At 32.6% G+C, this 19,739-nt stretch overlaps 2 protein-coding genes across 2 annotated transcripts; both read left to right on the top strand.

Moving 5' to 3' along the window:
- The first annotated feature begins 7,009 nt into the window (after positions 1-7,009).
- LOC114369367 (cysteine-rich receptor-like protein kinase 10) lies at positions 7,010-14,796 on the top strand. The gene is made up of 7 exons (XM_028326586.1): positions 7,010-7,862; positions 12,340-12,465; positions 12,910-13,058; positions 13,146-13,356; positions 13,474-13,711; positions 13,854-14,004; positions 14,141-14,796. The coding sequence occupies exons 1-7, from the start codon at positions 7,016-7,018 to the stop codon at positions 14,489-14,491; spliced, it is 2,073 nt and encodes a 690-aa protein (XP_028182387.1). The 5' UTR covers positions 7,010-7,015; the 3' UTR covers positions 14,492-14,796.
- Positions 14,797-15,687: 891 nt separating this feature from the next.
- Positions 15,688-19,706, top strand: LOC114369370 (cysteine-rich receptor-like protein kinase 29). The gene is made up of 7 exons (XM_028326588.1): positions 15,688-16,608; positions 16,872-16,997; positions 17,918-18,063; positions 18,158-18,368; positions 18,520-18,757; positions 18,856-19,003; positions 19,140-19,706. Exons 1-7 carry the CDS (start codon positions 15,819-15,821, stop codon positions 19,434-19,436), a joined length of 1,956 nt encoding a protein of 651 aa, XP_028182389.1. The 5' UTR covers positions 15,688-15,818; the 3' UTR covers positions 19,437-19,706.
- The last annotated feature ends 33 nt before the right edge of the window (positions 19,707-19,739 follow it).

Raw genomic sequence — 19,739 nt, forward strand, 5'->3', positions numbered from 1 at the left:
AGAAAAAAATTCATAAATCTGAATCTTAACATTTTAAAATCTAATGTTAGATTTCCTTATGCGATAACTTGTGATTGCAATGAATCTTAACTTTGGATGTGTAACATATATCAACTATTTCATCAATAAAAAAACTTAATAGGATAGTTTTATCCCAAAACTCACTATTAAATTAATTACAAAATCTTTTTACATAAATCTTATTTGTACAATCTTAGATTAATCTAAAATAATTTGATGGTTTATTCATTTACATAATGTAAATTGACTAAATGTACCTAAAAATGAATATAAAAAAAGAAAAAGAGCCATACACGGACCGTTTAAGTTTTTTATACGGTCTCCTAATTATAATCTATTATATATAATAATTAAAATGATTGATTTGTATGATAATTATTTTAAAATCATATTAATATTAATTTATGATTAAATAACGATATATATAAAACTACTTTACAATTTCAAGACCAATAATAAACTCAAAAAAAAATGATGAAATATATCTTTTTCAAAGTACATACAAATATAAACATCAAAATTTAGGGATGGACAAGATGAACAAAGTACTATACAACCTGTCCTTAATAATTTACATTTGTTTCAAACGGACTAATACAAAATGAATACATGCATGTTAAATTTTTTAAATTTTGTGTTTAAGAAATAATAATAAAAAGGAATACTAGAAAGCTGTCTCCCCAATTTTCTTCAAAATTATAATTATAAATATAGTAGTATTCTTTTAGATCCTGCATTTTTTTGTTATTCTTGTTTAGTTCCATCACGGTATGCACTCAACACCCAACAAAGAAGTTATAAACCAATTAAAGTTACTACTATAGCGCATGGATTATTTTCCCTTTCTTAGTACGACTGTTCTTTCTATATGGCAACTTTCCTATCTAGTCTCTTTTTCATATCAAGATCAATGTTAGTCACATAAGGTCCCACGAATTGAATTGAAGGAGTTTTGTTTCTACACCTCAAAATAGAAAAATGTTTCGTGTCAAACTCGGTAAGGAAATCTATCTTTCTTTTGGTATAAAAGCTAGCAACACAGAAATTTCATTCACCCAATCAAGGTGTGTTTATTTAAAATTAGGCTGAATGTACATACATTCTCATATTTCCATACACTTTTTGTAGAATTTTTTTTTTAGAAATTTTAATTCGAGGCGTTATCCGGGTTTCCCAACAAAAAATAAAAAAACACTTCATCCTTGGCCAATAAAAGCTGATTAAAATTTATTAAAAATCTTGAATCATCCTATTTTTAGTTTCTTCTGATTCTCAGAAGACAAACCAACATGGCTGTGCTTTCATCAAGTGTAATTTCCTTTGATTTTTGCCTTCTTCTCGTAACAACTTTTATATCTCAAGCCAGCGCCAATACAGAAATAATACAAGAATACAATACTGAACAAAACTACCACTATTGCAGTGATTTTAATCACGCTAGAGGAAACTACACACCCAACAGCATCTATCAAACAAACCTCAACACCCTTTGGTCTAATCTCACAACCAATACAGAGTTTGACTACGGTTTCTACAATTCCTCATTCGGGGAAAACACTGAGAGTATAATACATTTTTTACACTCATTCACTAAATCAGTATATATAATAAATTCAGTAAGTTTTATAGTAATATCTTAAAATATATATAAAGATTATTTGACAGTGTAAAATCATGATATATAATACTACATGCATGTTAGATTCTTTTAAATTTTTTGTGTTTAAAAAATAATAAGAAAGAGGAATGCCAGAAAATTGTCTCCCTAATTTTCTTCAGAGGTTACAAATATAGCATTTTTTCAGTTCCTACAAATTTTTATTCTTGTAATGTTTGGTTCCTCCACGACATGCCCAGGTGGAAGTCTTTCTTAGTCAACACCCAACAAAGAAGTTATAAATCAATTAAAATTATATAACACATGATTTAATTCGCTATGTAATTTTAGCTTATGCAAGCGATCAAATGATAACAAGCTTTTAGTAAGCCTGGAATTAACAATTGAGTAAATAATATCTCGCTCATTTCTACAGCTTCAATCTTCCCTTTGTTACTTCTCATTCCCAGAGGATAGGAAGTACAAGTATTCTTTCTTGAAGTCAACCTTCCTATCTTAAATACAAACAAATTATTGAAATATAAGAATAATCAAACCTTATTTTTAATTCAAGGGAAAATAACAAAAGTAGAACCGGTAGACTTAAGCTAGCCCACTTCGGGGTCAGTCAAGTCAACTATGCTAAATTTGCTAGTGGAAACCTATCAAGATCAATATTGGTCGCATAATATAGTAGTAATCAACATAAGGACCCACAGGTACGAATTGAATTGAAAGAGTTTTGTTTCTTCACTTCAAAATAAAAAAGGAAAAAAATTAATAAATTATTAATTGAAGTGGTAATTAATCATCTGATAAAACATCAAGGGGTAGATAACAAAAATAATAGAAAAAAAAATGTTGTGTTTCAAACCTTGTAGCATGTACCCTCAAATTAATTTTGGTTATAAAAGCTAGCAACAACAAAATTTTCATTCAGCCAATCACTTCAATGTCCTTTGCCAATAAAAGCTGATTCATATATCTAAAAAAGCTTTGTAGCTACTTCTGATTCCCAGAAGACAACCAATTAACATGGCTGTGCTTTCATTAAGGTCACTTTCCTTTGTTTGTTGTCTCCTTCTCATAACAAATTTCACAACTCAAGCCAGCGCAGACAATAGTCCACAAAACTTCTTCTATTTCTGTGATGATCATAACAACGGTAGAGGAAACTACACAGTGAACAGCACCTATGACACAAACCTCAACACCGTTTTGTCCACTCTCACTTCCAACACAGAAATCGACTACGGTTTCTACAATTTCACGTACGGCGAAAACACCGACAAAGTGTACGCCATTGGGCTGTGTAGAGGAGACGTTAAGCCAGATGAATGCCGCAACTGCCTTCAACATTCGAGAGCCAATCTCACACAACAACTCTGTCGAAACCGAAAGGAAGCAATTGGGTGGTACGAGGATGAGAAGTGCATGTTGCGCTACTCAGACCGCTCAATATTCAACCTCAACGAAATTGGACCTGCGTATTTTATGTGGAGCATGCTCAATGCAACACAAGTTGACCAGTTCAATAAAGTGGTTAAGGACTTGCTTGATGGCTTGAAAACCAAAGCTAAATCAGGTGACTCTCAAAGTAAATATGCTACAGCAAGTGTGAGTGGTCCAGATAACCGAACCATATACGGGCTGGTGCAGTGCACGCCTAATTTGTCTGGGCCACAGTGCGATGACTGCTTGGTTCAGTCCATCAAAGAAGTCTCGCATTGTTGTAATAGCAGGTTAGGTGTTAGAATTGTTAGGCCAAGCTGTAATCTCAGATTTGAAACTGCATCTCTCTTCTATGGGACTCCAGCATATCCACCATCACCATCACCATCACCTTCACCGTCACAACCATTACTGATGCCACCACCATCCTCTACGGTCACTAATAACAATTCCTCTGGAGGTATTTATATTATTTTATTACTGAGGAGATGTAAACCCATTATATTTTTTTTTTCTTCCTTCAAATCAATTTTATATCTCCTCATAGAGGTACTTGTCGCATTATGCTTAGACTTTCACTATTTCCAACAACAATCAGTGAATTTAGAACATTTTTTTTTTCGATGGGGAGTTAGTTTTTTTCTTATTCATCTGATGAGGGGAAAGTATTAATTGTGTGCAAGTTTTTTATAGTGTTGTTTTCCTGGTTTTATTTTCCTTAATCCGTTAGATGTCTCACACTGTGATTAATTATGTTTTATGCAGACAAGGGCAACGCATCAGGACCTTCGGTAGATATAATCCCGTTGCTGCTGTTGTTATTGTGTTCATTTTTTATTTCTGTTTAAGAATGAGAGGAAGCCAAGGAAAAATTATTTTGAAAGTGATTCTCGTTATCCCATCATCAGGAGAATCTCTTCGTAAATAAGCTGCAGGAATAGCAGTAATTTTGGATACGAACTTTCCACTTTGTGCGTGTGTAAACTTTGGTTATTTTTAGTTTTGTAAACTTAATTTTAATTTGAAGTATATTTAAAATTTTGTGATTATACGCCTTTATTTAAAGAGTTTTAATAAATAGGTGAATTTTTTTTATATTTTTAATTAATAAAAAAAATAAATTAAAATAATTTTAAAATAATAATTATTAAAATCTATAAATTTATATAGTACATAACAATATGTTATTAAATGTATTATCGTAAAAAAAACTTATGTGAGTACAAGAATCATTTATTTTATTTAAATTCTACTTTAAATTTAATTTTAAGCATACTATTAGTATAATTATTTTTACATTATCAATGAATTAATTAGAATTTATTTATACTTTGATCTAGTGAAACTGAATCCAAATAAGATTTTGAATTCAAACATTATAAATGAAAAACATAATTAAAATGAAATATTCAATTAAAAGTAGTCAGTCAACTTTTGTTTTTGTGAAAATTAATTATCGTTAGAAAGAATAAATACTTTACACTGATACACTAATAATAGCATGGTTATGTGAAAAAAAATATAATAACATAAACTGATTTTAGGATGAAAATTGAATGATAGTTTAAAAGATCTCTATATCGTAACTTTAATTTAATCACATTTTTTAATTATAATTTTTTAAAGTTCAAATTCGATACTCTAGTAATTTAAAGAGTTTCACACTATTAAATTAATAAAATATTAGTGTAGATGTAGTTTTTAAAATAATCATTACAAAAATTAATTAAAATTTTTACCATAAATAATAATTAATAATTAGATGAAATTGTTCAATAGTCTTTTACACATTCGTTCCATAATAGTTAAAATTGATTTTTTTTATACATTCAAACAAATTTTAGACTGTAACAAGATATGTACACAAAAAAGATATTCCTTATGTGAACTTTTTCTATGTTAATTTAACTTTAAAATTGTAAATATTATAATAAAAAAATTATTAAAAATTAGAAGGTTTCTTATAACAATGATTTTAATTTTGAATTAAAAATATAATAATTTAAATTTTTTAAAAATATAATATCTTGAAAAATTAATCTCATTCACATAGATATATTTGTATAGAACTCAATATATAATATAAAAATAAATTTTATAATTACAATTCGTAAAGTAGTATATACAATTGAAACGTCTAAATTTAAACCTCAGACATTTTATGATATTTTGTGTAGCATTAAACACTCAGACTCATTCCTTATCCTTTTTTCGAGCGGAGCTTCCTTTAATTGACCGCCTCATGCGTAGAGATGTAAGGACTGTAGTCTTTCGTGGACTTATAATTCCATAAAATATTTTAATTAGTTTTTTAATTTTTTTATTAGTTCAAAAAATTTATTTAACTATTAAGTTTGATAAGATTAATTGTTGATATAATTTGAAGTATAAAATGATAGAAAAATAATTAAAAATTATTTATTTTAAAAAGATAATAAGAAAAATGAATAAATATATTAATAATAAAAATAAAATAAAATATAAAAAATTAAAAGGTACTTTTAAGTAACATTTTAAAAAATGTTAAAAATTATTAAAAAAAATTGTTTGCTGAATAATCAAATAAAACTTTAAACCAATTAAAAATAAAGTATGCTAGGATTATTTCGCTATTTAATTTTATTTTAGGCATAGATCAAATGATAATAATGTTTGAATTTTTTTAACATTTACACAGTACAAGCTAAGAACGCTATTAATATTGTTTACACAGTACAAGCTAAGAACGCTACTAATTATTCTTTCGGACTCAGTCAACTATGATATTTTCTGTTGAAAAAACCTACCAGGATCAACCTTAGTCAAATGATAATAATGTTTGAATTTTTTTAACATTTACACAGTCCAAGCTAAGAACGCTATTAATATTGTTTATTTTCTCTCTCTCTCTCTCTCTCTTTATTATGTTATATTACATATACACAGTACAAGCTAAGAACGCTACTAATTATTCTTTCGGGCTCAGTCAACTATGATATTTTCTGTTGAAAAAACCTACCAGAATCAACCTTAGTCATACATTTCCCATGTGAATAGAAACACAATTTTGTTTCTACACGATTACACCCATAGAAAAACATGACTTCCATTTCCTACGAAGCTCCTTCCACGAATTGCACAAATCAGTAATGCGCATCTATTTTTTAGGAAAATATTCTTGAACACTTCTGGTTGTTTATACTTAGATAGAGATAGAAAAAGATTAGAGATAATTTTTATTTGTTTATATTCATTGACAAGAAACAAACAGAAACAAGACTACTCAACTCTATCCCTCAGAAGAAGAGTAGAGGGTGTAGGAGATGGGCTAGACCACATACAAAAAGGATGAGTCATGTAACAAGTATAAAAGAGATAAGAAAAATGAAAATTGTTAATGAGATGATTGATTGTATTTAGTATTTTAGTGGATGTTCAAAAATCAGCTTTCTTTAACTAATTAGAATAGAATATAAAGATTTTTTAAAATTTAATTGTTATATGCAGTCAGCTTAAAGTTAACCCATCACAACTCATGTAAAAAATGTTTACATAGTGCATACCAATTAAGTTCATGGTCTTTTACAGTTATTTAATCAAATATTATTATGTATAATGTATGTATATGATATATTTATTGATTTTAATTTTTTTATTATAATTATTTTAAAAATTATATTTAATTATAATTTTTATTACTTTTTTTTTATTTTTTTTTCAATAACTGTGCATGATCGTTCTTTTTACCTTTTACCGTAGGATAATTAGGGGGAAAATACTTCAAAATTTAACAATGTAAAATACACTTCAAGAGTTTGGTGTGAGTGTGTGACCATAACTCCTACGAGTCATGTGAGTCACCGTTCCCTCCAATGAAAGTTCATTCATACATAAAAAAAAAACATAAAAAGCTTCAAAACTTCTTTGCTAATTATTTCTGATTCTGATTCTCAGAAGACAACCAACATGGTTGTGCTTTCATCAAGTCTACTTTCCTTTGTTTTTTGTCTTCTCGTAACAATTTTTACATCTGAAGCCAGCACCGATACAGAAATACAAGTACACAATAATACACAAAACTACCACTACTGCTGTGATTTTAATCACGTTAGAGGAAACTACACAGCCAACAGCACCTATCACACGAACCTCAACACCCTTTTGTCCACTCTCACTTCTAATACAGAGATTGAATACGGTTTTTACAATTCCTCACAAGGGGAGAACACTGACAAAGTGTACGCCATTGGGCTGTGCACAGGTGACATTAAGCCAGATGAATGCCGCAATTGCCTCAACGGTTCCAGGGCCAATCTCACAGAGCTCTGTCCAAACCAGAAAGAAGCAATTGGGTGGTACGAGGATGAGAAATGCATGTTGCGCTACTCAGATCGCTCAATATTGGATCTCATGGAAACTGGACCTGCGTTTTATGCTAACAACATGGACAACGCAACGGACTTGGATCAGTTCAATAAAGATGTCAACACCTTGCTGGGTAACTTGAAAAACGAAGCTGCATTAGGTGACTCTCGTCTTAAGTATGCCGTAGGAAATACATCTGGTCCTGATAATAAGCTCATATATGGTCTTGTTCAGTGCACACCGGACTTGTCAGGGTCAGAGTGCTTCGATTGCTTGTCTCAGTCCATTGAACGTATCCCGATAGATTGCTGTAAAGACAGAAAAGGTGGCAGGGTTGTTAGACCAAGTTGTAATATGAGGTTCGAAACCTCCTTTCTCTTCTATGGAGATACAGCATATGTATCGCCAACTCCCCCTTCCTCTACCACCACTAACACTACCTCAGAAGGTACGTACTCGTCAATTGCATCATCTATCTTAATATTAATTCAATTGCTCCCAGTAAACTTCATTGTTTCATCTTACAGTTTTTACACGTGTTAAAAGCATTTTCAACGTTTTCTTCTTCCACTACTAGGATAGTTTGATTGGTTAAATATGGTTTCCGGATAGTTGTAACACTCTTAACTAACAGCTATCGGGATCCTCGGTCCGCATGGCGATTGCCTTTATAATTCGGCTACACAGACTGGACTCGATCCTGATAAAAAACACTCTTAATTAACAGTTTACAGAATTGGCTAATCAACGTGTGTGTGTATAAAGATCACCTAATGTGGTTCTCAATAATAGAAGTTTTTATGTGGTAAGCATTTCTTTTATAAGCTTTTCATATTATCTTGGTCTTTGTGCGGTTTTGTTTTTGTTGTTTTTTTTTTAATAAGAGTAGGCAGAAATATTAAACAATAAAAGGGAGCATAAAGAAAGAAATTGAGACTGCAAAAGCTTACTTTATTCTGATATGAAGCAACGTATTTAAAAGCATGGAAAAGATAGTAACTGCTAACAAAAAGATAACATCACTAACAGAAAGATAACACCACTAACAAATCATGCCTAGAGAATAGGACTGCTTTATCCTATCAGTCAACATGACTTTTATTTTTTCCTAAAAAATAGCATAAAAATCTTATCTACTATAATTTGTTAGGCAGTTCCAACAGTCAAATCTTAACACTCCTCCTTGACTTTGGAACTGCAAACTCCAAGCTTTTGTCTCAAGTATTCAAATTTGGCTTTAAACTCCTTTATGAGTTTCTCATCACTTCCTGTCACAAGTAAATCATCAACATAGACAGCAATAATGATTAAATTTGCATCTACCAATTTCACATATAATGCAGTCTCACTTGGACTTTTGACAAATCCAAGATCTTGAAGATGATCATCTATCCTGCTGTACCAGGCCCTAGGAGCCTGTTTAAGACCATATAATGCTTTTTTCAACTTGTAAACTTTCTGCTCCTCTCCTTTGATTTGAAACCCCTCAGGTTGCTCTACATAAATCTCCTCCTGCAAGTAACCATTTAGAAAGGCAGATTTTACATCTAAATGATAAACTTTCCACCTTTTATGTGCAGTCAAGGCAAGTAGCATTCTAATTGTATCAAGACGTGCAACTGGAGCAAAGGTTTCTGAAAAATCCACTCCAAACACCTGAGCATAGCCTTTCACCACCAACCTGGCCTTGTATTTATTTACAGAACCATCTGGATTAAGTTTGGTTCTATAAACCCATTTTACCCCTATAGGTTGTTTGTGTTGAGGTCTGTCCACTAGCTCCCATGTGTCATTTTTTTCTATCATCTTCAACTCTTCCTTCATAGCATTTATCCACTTGTCATCCTTTTCAGCTTCTTCAAATTCTGCAGGTTCTAGGACAGCTACATTACTCTTTTGATAAATCTCAGATAAGGATCTTGTACCTCTGACATGAATGTCATCTACATCATCATCTAGGAACTGTGGGATTTCTGGCAGCTGCTTCCTTATTGGCTCATCCCAACTCCATTGTTGATCTTCCATAAATTTGACATCTCTACTCACAAGAATTTTCCCATTTTGAGGTTGGAAAATTCTGTAAGCTTTGGAGGTGTTGCTGTATCCAATGAAAACTCCGGGTTCTGCCTTTTTATCAAGTTTGTCCCTTTTAACCTGTGGAACATAAGAGAAACAAACACAACCAAAGATTTTTAGATTTTGTAAATCTGGTTTGTAACCAAACCAGCCTTCAAATGGAGTTTTTTTGTGCAGAACTCTTGTAGGTAGTCTATTCAGCAAAAATACTGCAGTGTTTGCAGCCTCCGCCCATAGCTCCTTTGGCAACTCCTTTTCATGCAGCATACACCTTGTCATCTCCATGATACTTCTATTTTTTCTCTCACTCACACCATTTTGTTGTGGGGTGTAAGGTACGGTGAGTTGGTGCTCAATGCCAGCTTCTTCACAAAATTTATCAAAAACATCATTTTTGTATTCCTTCCCATTGTCAGACCTTATTGTTTGCAACCTGCAATCACTTTGATTCTCCACCAATGCATTTAAAGATGATACTCTCTGAGGTCCCCCAACATCTGTGTGAACTAATTGCAGCTTTTGAGTTACTCTCCAAGTTGATTGAGGAAATGGTTTTCTGACTAGCTTACCATATTGGCAAGCCATGCAATCGGCTAACTTGTCTTCAAGCATTGACACACCTTTCACCAAGGCATGTTTTTGCATGTATAAAAGTCCAGCAAGATGGAAGTGTCCGAGCCTTTTGTGCCATAGTTCAACATTGGTGGCCATGCTTGAAAAAGCTATTTGCTTCTCCTCCATTAGATTTAAAGCATAGCTTTTAGCCCTCATTTTCACCTTGAATACGTCTTTTCCTTTTGCATCTTTGATCAAGCACCAATTTTCTTCAAATATAACTTTGAAGCCTTTCTCTACAAGCTGAGCAACACTAAGTAGATTTTGATCAATGTCAGGCACATATAAGACATCAGAGATATATTTCAAACCTGTCAAGCTTTCAATAGCAACAATCCCTTTTCCCTTGACTGAGATGAAATCACCATTTCCAATTTTTACTTTGGAAACAATGATTTTGTCAAGTTTTTTAAAGAGGTTCAGGTCATTGGTCATATGGTTTGTGCAGCCGCTGTCTATTAACCATGAATCACTGGAACTATTGCTTGTGGCAAAGCATGTTGCAACAAAGAGTTGCTCATCTTCTCGTTCCTCCGCAACCACCTTTGCTTCCTCTGATTTGGACTTGCATATTCGCTCTACATGTCCCATATTGCCACACTTTCTGCACTTGACATCTGGCCTCCACCAACATTTTCTTTCAGGATGATTTGTCTTTTTGCAATGCGGACAAGGAGGAAAGGTCTCACCTTGCTGCTTGTTGGAGCCTTCTGGTTTTTCGTTCCTCCATTTGTTGTTCTTCTTGTCTTTGCCACCTCTTGAATTTTGTGTTTTCGTATGAAACGCACCTTGTACCACCTCCTCTTGTCTCATCATTCTTCTCTGCTCCTGGGCTTGTAGAGCATTTATGAGTTCTCCCAAGGTGATGGTTGACAGGTCTTTAGACTCCTCCAATGCTGATATCTTTGATTCATACTTCTCGGGTATAGTGACCAGGATTTTTTGCACTATTCTTTCATCAGGAAAGTCTTTCCCAAGAAGCCTCACTCTATTTGCTATGCCTAACAGCCGGTCAGCGTAGCCTTTAATTGTTTCAGTCTCTTTCATGCTCTGCATCTCGAATTCTCTGCCCAAGTTGAGTACTTGCATGCCTTTGGTTCTTTCACAGCCTTGATATTCTGATCTGAGATAATCCCAAATCTATTTGGCAGACTTGAAGTTCATAATTCTTGTAAAAATAATTTTTGACACAACAGAGAAAAGGCAATTTTTAGCCTTAGCCTTTTTGGTCTTCCTTTCTCTGTGATTCTTCATCTGAGCCACCGTTGGATCTAAAGGTAGTTCAGGAACATCATAGTTTTCTTCTACTGCCTCCCAAAGATCCAAAGCTTCAAGATGAGCAGTCATCCTTGCAGCCCATAATTCGTACTCCTCACCATCAAAAATTGGTGGTGAACCTGTTGTGTATGATGTTTCTCCCTCCATTGTGATTTCTCTCAACTCACAGATCCCTTAAAGATAAGAGCTCTAGATACCAATTTGTTGTTTTTTTTTTAATAAGAGTAGGCAGAAATATTAAACAACAAAAGGGAGCATAAAGAAAGAAATTGAGACTGCAAAAGCTTACTTTATTCTGATATGAAGCAACGTATTTAAAAGCATGGAAAAGATAGTAACTGCTAACAAAAAGATAACATCACTAACAGAAAGATAATACCACTAACAAATCATGCCTAGAGAATAGGACTGCTTTATCCTATCAGTCAACATGACTTTTATTTTTTCCTAAAAAATAACATAAAAATCTTATCTATTATAATTTGTTAGGCAGTTCCAACAGTCAAATCTTAACAGTTTTCCTTATTCACATGACAGGAAAAAATTATAAAGAAAAGTTCTAACTAAATACTATGGAAAACATTTCACCTGAATTGTACGAACGATGGTGTGTATTTGTTTTAAAGAGACAACAAGTGTCATACCCTGCATCAGTATTTGACGGAATCAATCATAGTTATTTGTGCGTCTTCGTGTTTTCAGTTTTGGTAATATTTTGCATATTCCGAAAATTATTTTTTTGGCTTGAAAAGTTGAAGTTTATCTTTAGGAAATAGGATATATAAAGTAACAAGTTTTAACAAATTGTGTTTAAGATGACCTTAATAAGGCTTATAAGGAGAGGATTAACCCCACTTACATACCCTTCTTTGGAAATATACCCGATCTTCAGAACATGTTGATATTTTATTATCTTAATCGGTGGAATGTCCAACTGAGGATTCTGACTTGTGCAGTAAAAAGCAACAAGGCAACTATCATCGCCATAGCAATAGCAGTACCAGTTGTTGTATTTTTTGCTGTGGTGCTCATTTTTTTCTTCATCTGTATAAGAATGAGGAAGCCAGGGGAAAAGTTTGAAGGTAAGTAGAAGTACTCGTTTACTGTGACATTTTCTATTTAATTGCCCTACATTGTTTCAATGAAGTAAAATGAATACAACTCAACCTAACATCATAAGCGAAATATTTCTAGATAGATACATAAAGCATCTTAATCTAGAGTAATTTCTTCCATTAAATCATGTGAGATAAACAGCCCATTTTGCAAAATTAAAATAATGCTAGGAATACTGGAATAGTTGGAGAAAGTCAATAAGCAAGCTGTGAGATAAGCTAGCTTTACTACATTATGCTAGGAATAGCCCAACCATAGAGGAAGTCAATAACCATAAGAAATTATATCTAAACATTAGTTTTAGACGGCATTGAATATTTTATTAGCATAGTTGGAGAAAGCTTTTGTCGTAATATTGCTCTCGTATCACATGAAAAACTAACTAGTTCAAATCCGTTTCCCGTGTGAAGCTCAACAAGAAACATATGATGATGATGATGATAATGAAATTGACATTTCTGAGTCATTGCAATTCAGCTTTAACACCATACGAGAGGCTACAAATGACTTCTCTGATTCCAATAAACTTGGACAAGGCGGATTTGGGGCTGTTTACAAAGTAAGATAACACAGTTAAACACTTGATTGAAATATGCTATACACAATTACTTGCAGAGAGCTTACTATTCTTGGCTGATATTTTCAGGGTAGGCTTATCAATGGACAAGAGATTGCAGTCAAAAGGTTGTCAAGAGATTCGGGTCAAGGAGAGAGAGAATTTAAGAATGAAGTGCTTATAGTGGCCAAGCTTCAGCACCGAAATTTAGTTAGGCTACTTGGTTTCTGCTTGGAAGGAAGAGAAAGGCTACTTGTCTATGAATTTGTTACTAATAAAAGCCTTGATTACTTCATATTTGGTAAGTTTAATTTGAATGTCTGTTTAATTGGACCATACCTCTATCACTTCAGTTGTGGTTTAAGATTAAACTTAATTACATAGTCCTAAGATTCATATGACTTATTTGTGTATGTAGATCAAACCAATAGAGCACAACTAGATTGGGAAAAGCGCTACAAAATCATAGCAGGTACTGCTCGAGGTATTCTCTATCTCCATCAGGACTCTCGCTTGCGCGTTATCCATCGTGATCTCAAAGCAAGTAACATTCTCTTAGACGAAGATATGAATCCTAAGATAGCCGATTTTGGCTTGGCAAGATTGTTTGTTGTGGACCAAACTCATGCAGATACAAATAGAGTTGTTGGAACCTAGTAAGTATTCAAACAATTTATAGCTTATTAGCTGTTAAAAATATCATTGGGTTAAGCAAATGAAAACTGTGGAATAGTTGAAGGTGATTGTGAAAAGATTTTGCTTAATTAAGCTTGTTCATACTCCAATATTGTTATGCAGTGGATACATGGCACCTGAGTATGCAATGCATGGCCAGTTTTCAGAGAAGTCAGATGTTTTTAGTTTTGGTGTATTGGTTCTTGAGGTTGTAAGTGGCCAGAGAAATAGTGGCATTCGTCACGGAGAGAATATAGATGATCTACTGAGTTTTGTAAGTCATCATTTTCTTTCTGTTTATGTTCCTTTTTGATAGAAGTATCAAATCAGAAAAGTTTGCGTGTTAACTACATTACTGTTGAAATGGAATCTAACTCTAATAATATATGTAACTGAGCAAATTCACGCAGGCATGGCGAAGATGGAAGGAAGGAAGAGCTACAGATATCATAGATCCCACAGTAAACAGCGGTTCACGGAATGAAATAATGAGATGCATCCACATTGGGTTACTCTGTGTTCAAGACAATGTAGCTGCCAGACCCACCATGGCTTCCATTGTACTCGTTCTTAATAGCCATTCTCTCTCTCTCCCACTACCTTTAGAACCTGCATTTTACCTGGATAGTAGAACTGGAAACCTTCCAAACATGCAGCTATGGGAGCTTAATTCAGAAACAACAAGATCAAACGAATACACAACTAGATCAGCTCAGGAATCGGTCAATGAGGCTTCAGTCACTGAGCCATATCCTCGCTAGATTAATTTTGATCATAGTAGTGATAGTCATAAACATAGTCGATTCAGAATAAACAAATTCAATTCTTCCGCCAAAGTGCAGTTTATGGGGACACATTGAAGTTGTTCTTTCATAGTCTTGTCTAGACAAACCAAATGTCCCTTTGTTCAAAGTGAGATAGAAACTTGTAATGTCATACTGATGCCCACAGTTTGTTTAAATTATACAATGTGATATCCTCATTCCTCAGTTTGTTCTAATTATAAAACTTATAAACTCCTCAAAATCCTTATCAAATATACTCTTAATTAGTATATTCTACTTGAGGTATGATCCAACACTAATCACTAATCAGGGTACGTTTTCATATATCCTTCCTCCAATCTTCCTGTAAAATAATTCTACCTTAACGGTCCAACACATATGGGTATCTCTTCTCATGATAATATATGAAATTTTTTTTATAAAACATTATTTTCTTTTATTAAACTTGACTCCATTAATATATCCTTTTGCTTTATAAAAATTCCTTCTCTCTCTTTGTAATGCTTAAAATATCAACAACTAATTTTAAAAATGATGAAATAAAAATTTTAAATATTATTTTTCTTCTAAAATTTCAAAACATTATTTTATCTCTTAAAAATAAAAAGAAAAATGACGGAAAGAAGTAGGAATAATAAAAATGAAAGAGAAATAAAATGAAAAAGATATATTATTTGAATGGATAGAATTAGAAAAGAAGAAATTAAAATGAAGAAATTTCTTTCCAATTGTTTAAATGAGTATAAAAGAGAGTGAAAAAATAAAATAATATTCTTGTAATAAATAAAAATGTATTTTTATATAATATTCTTTTCTAACATAAAATTATTTATGATTTAAAAAACTATTATATTTTTAAAAAATAAACAAAAAAAGAAAGAGATATAATTTTCCTCCCATTTCATTTTAATTGTTTTTAGGGGTGGATTAAGCGGAAATAATTTTCTTCGTTCTTATCTCCTAATATATACGCATTCACGCACCGGACCATATTCAATTATTTTAGGTCTGAAATTTAAATGGTTTTGGTGAGGTGGGGTTCTAAGATTTATTCAATAGTGACCTTTGAAAAAGCAACCAATCAAACTTGTTGGTACGTCGTTTACGAAAATTGGCATATTTTGGAAGAAAAAATCAAGTCTCCTTACGAAGTTAGCACGCAATGAATTTTGGTTATAAAGCCTGCAGCAACCGCAGATTTTTATTGAGGCAAATCACTTCATCCTTGGGCAATAAAAAGCTGATTGGATCATTTGATCTAAAAAAGCTTCAACCATCATATTGTTAATTACTTCCAATTAATATGGGCTGTGCTATCATTAACCTTCTCCTAATAATTTTTATATATGAAGCCAGCGCCGACACACAAACTGCAACAGAACCAGAAGTGGTCAGAACTTCACAAGACTTCCACTACTGCTGTGATTATAAGCAGGCTAGAGGAAACTACGCAGCCAACAGCCCCTATCAGACCAACCTCAACACCCTTTTGTCCACTCTCACTTCCAATACAGATATTGACTACGGTTTCTACAATTTCACAAACGGCGAAAACCCCGACAAAGTGTACGCCATTGGGCTGTGCAGAGGAGATATTAATCCAGATGAATGCCGTAACTGCCTCAAACTTTCCAGAGCCAATCTCACAGAGCTCTGTCCAGTTCAGAAGGATGCAATTGGGTGGTACGAGGACGACAAATGCATGTTGCGCTACTCAGACTACAAAATATTTAACAAGGTGGAAGATGGACAAACGTATTATGCTGGCTCCGAGGAAATTGCAACGGACTTGGATCAGTTCACAAAAGATCTCAAAAACTTGATGAATACCTTAAAAGGCAAAGCTGCATCAGGTGACTCTCGTCTCAAGTATGATGTAGGAAGCATACCTGGTCCTGATAATAAGCACATATATGGTCTTGTTCAGTGCACACCGGACTTGTCAGGGTCAGAGTGTGATGATTGCTTGGGGCGGTCCATTCAAGTCATCCCAACAGATTGTTGTGAAAGCAGAACAGGTGGTAAGGTTGTTAGACCCAGTTGTAATTTGAGGTTCCGAACCTCAGGTCCGTTCAATGAAGCATTTGTTGAAGGTACTCCATATAATATTATAATATAGCATATATCTTAATTTAACTAATTGCTTCTAGTGAACTAAATTACTTCACCATACAGTTCTCGTTTTTCTTCGTACATGCGGTTTTGTTTTCCTTATTCATCTGATATGTATCACAGGGGAAAAAATAAATTAACTTCTTTTCTTCAATTTTTCAAAATTGGTATTTTAACTTGGCCTTGTAATTTTGTTGTCCTAATCTGTGAAATATCGCACTGAAGATTCTGATGATTTGTGCAGGTTGCAGCAATGCTAAAATCATTTCATTTAAGTGCCACTTACTTATTAGCGTTGTCGTGGTAATAGTAGTACCAGTTGTTGTGGTCGTCGCTGCTGTGGTGCTCATTTATATCTACATCTATCCTAGTAGGTGAAAGTACTAGTTTACTATGACACTTTTTTATTTAGAGGTGTGACAGCAAACTTTACATACAACACATTAGAATTCACATATTTAATGGGATTCACATAAATTTTATCTAATAAAAAATAATAGGCTAAAATATAATTCCTAATTTTAGTCTCATTATTTTTTAATTTATTCATTTTGTTCTTTATCCTTAAAAAATCTATAATTTTAGTTTTCTAATTTTTTTAATTTAGATATTTTGTTTTTTACTTTTTTAAAAATTTATGATTTTAGTCTTATCTTTTAATTTCAGACTTGATTATGTATTTTTTAATTATTTTTTTAATAAATGAAACTTATTAACAGCTAAATAATTTTTAAAAAAATACTTGTAATGTGAATAATAAATATATATGTGTTAATCAAGGTTTGCATAGTATATAAATTAATATTTAAAATTGATTATAAGAATTAAAATTGAAAATTTTTATAAATGAGAACAAAATATCTTAATTAAAAAAATAAAAAACTAAAATCATAAAATGTCTTAATTAAAAATAATGGGATTAAAATAAAAAATTTAAAAAAATAAAATGAAAAAAATTACATATTACACAAAAAGAATATTAAAAAGAGGGTGTTAGAGTTTTATATTAGCCTTTCTTTTATTTCAAGATAGATATATAATATATCTTAATCTAGAGTAATAATTCCCTCCACTGAATAATGCGAGATAAACAGTTCATTTTGCCAAAACAAAATAATTTCAGTTCTTTTTACTGTTGGGAATGAGCAACCACATGACAGAGGAAGTCAATAACGTTAGTTTTAATTAGACTGCATTGAATTTTTTTATATATAAGTTTAGTGTAAGAAACCTTGTGTTGTAATATTAAGTATCACATGAAAAAGTTAACTAGTTTAAATCCTATTCCAGAAAAAGATCCTATTCCAGAAAAAGAAGAAATCGAAATTGACAATTCTGAGTCATTGCAATTCAGCATTAACGACATACGAAATGCTACAGATGACTTCTCCGATTACAATAAAATTGGAGAAGGTGGATTTGGTGCTGTTTACAAGGTAAGATAACACTGTCAAACATAACTTCATCAAAATGTATGGTATACACAATTACTTGCGGAGAGCATACTATTCACGACTGATATATTTTCAGGGAAGGCTTTCCAATGGACAAGAGATTGCCATCAAAAGGTTGTCTGGAAAAACTAGCCAAGGAGATAGAGAATTCGAGAACGAAGTTCGTTTACTATCTAAACTTCAGCACCGAAATTTAGTTAGGCTACTTGGTTTCTGTGTGGAAGGAAAAGAAAGACTACTTGTCTATGAATTTGTTATAAATAAAAGCCTTGATTACTTCATATTTGGTAGGTTTAATTTGAATGTCTGTTGAGTTGTACCATAACTTTATTGTACCCAAAAAAAAAATTGTACCATATCTCTATTACTTCAGTTGTGATTCAAGACTGAGCTTATTTACATAGTTCTAAGATTCATATGGTTTGCTTGTGTATGTAGATCAAACTAAGAGAGCACAATTAGATTGGGAAAAACGCTACAAAATCATTACTGGTATTGCTCGAGGCATTCTCTACCTCCATCAGGATTCTCGATTGCGCATTATCCATCGTGATCTCAAACCAAGTAACATCCTCTTAGATGAAGAGATGAATCCTAAACTATCAGATTTTGGTTTGGCAAGACTGTTTGATGTGGACCAAACTCTTGGTCATACAAATAGACCTTTTGGAACCAGGTAAGTATTTGAAATTAAACTGTGGAAAAGTTGAAGATGATTGTGATGAAAAGATTTTGCTTAGTTAAGCTTTGTTCATACTTCATACTCTTATGCAGTGGATACATGGCACCTGAGTATGTAAATGGAAAGTTTTCAGAGAAGTCAGATGTTTTTAGTTTTGGCGTATTGGTTCTTGAGGTTATAAGCGGCCAGAAAAATAGTGGCATTTGGAACGGAGAGAAGAAGGAGGATCTACTAAGTATTGTAAGTCATCCTTTTTCATTCTGTTAATCTTCCTTGTTGTTAGAAGTATGAAATTAGAAAAGTTTGCGTGTTAATCTACATTACTATAGAAATTGAATGCATCAAATAATATATGTAACTGGGCAAATTCATGCAGGCATGGCGAAACTGGAGGGAAGGAACAGCTGCAAATATTGTAGATGCCACCTTAATCAATGGTTCACAAAATGAAATAGTGAGATGCATCCACATTGGGTTACTCTGTGTTCAAGAAAATGTAGCTGCCAGACCCACCATGGCTTTCGTTGTAACCGTGTTTAATAGCCATTCTCAAACTCTCCCAGTACCTTTAGAACCTGCATATTATGATGATAGTGCACAATTACCAGAGTTTAATTCCGGGGCAACAATCGAGTATACAACTAGATCAACATCGGGGGAAGAAGGCCAATGAGGCTGCTGAAAAGTATCACATCACTGAATTCCTCTAATACAGCTAATATTTATGAATTTCAATTAATTTTAAGATGGCATATACTGAGTTGTAACTTATAAATCTATTCATTCGTAGTTTGGTGCAAACTGTTTGTCCTTGTGTTATGTTTTAGGGGAGTGCTAGTAAGTACTCTTACTATTATTTCAATAAATGATAAAGAGTGTTAAATAAGATATGTTAGTAACATTTTTCTATGTTTTATAATTTATAATAATCAATTTACATAAAGATTTTAATGTGTAAAAATAAGAAAACATTAAT

The sequence above is a fragment of the Glycine soja genome, chromosome 10 (genome assembly GCF_004193775.1).
Source record: "Glycine soja cultivar W05 chromosome 10, ASM419377v2, whole genome shotgun sequence".
Lineage (NCBI taxonomy): Eukaryota > Viridiplantae > Streptophyta > Magnoliopsida > Fabales > Fabaceae > Glycine > Glycine soja.

Excerpts from the sequence above, each read along its gene's own strand:
- LOC114369367 (XM_028326586.1), top strand. The coding sequence starts at position 7,016 with ATGGTTGTGCTTTCATCAAGTCTACTTTCCTTTGTTTTTTGTCTTCTC. Across the intron at positions 13,357-13,473 it reads CCTTGATTACTTCATATTTG|ATCAAACCAATAGAGCACAA; the intron begins GTAAGTTTAATT and ends TTGTGTATGTAG. Across the intron at positions 14,005-14,140 it reads TAGATGATCTACTGAGTTTT|GCATGGCGAAGATGGAAGGA; the intron begins GTAAGTCATCAT and ends AAATTCACGCAG.
- LOC114369370 (XM_028326588.1), top strand. The coding sequence starts at position 15,819 with ATGGGCTGTGCTATCATTAACCTTCTCCTAATAATTTTTATATATGAA. Across the intron at positions 16,609-16,871 it reads CAATGAAGCATTTGTTGAAG|GTTGCAGCAATGCTAAAATC; the intron begins GTACTCCATATA and ends TGATTTGTGCAG. Across the intron at positions 18,369-18,519 it reads CCTTGATTACTTCATATTTG|ATCAAACTAAGAGAGCACAA; the intron begins GTAGGTTTAATT and ends TTGTGTATGTAG.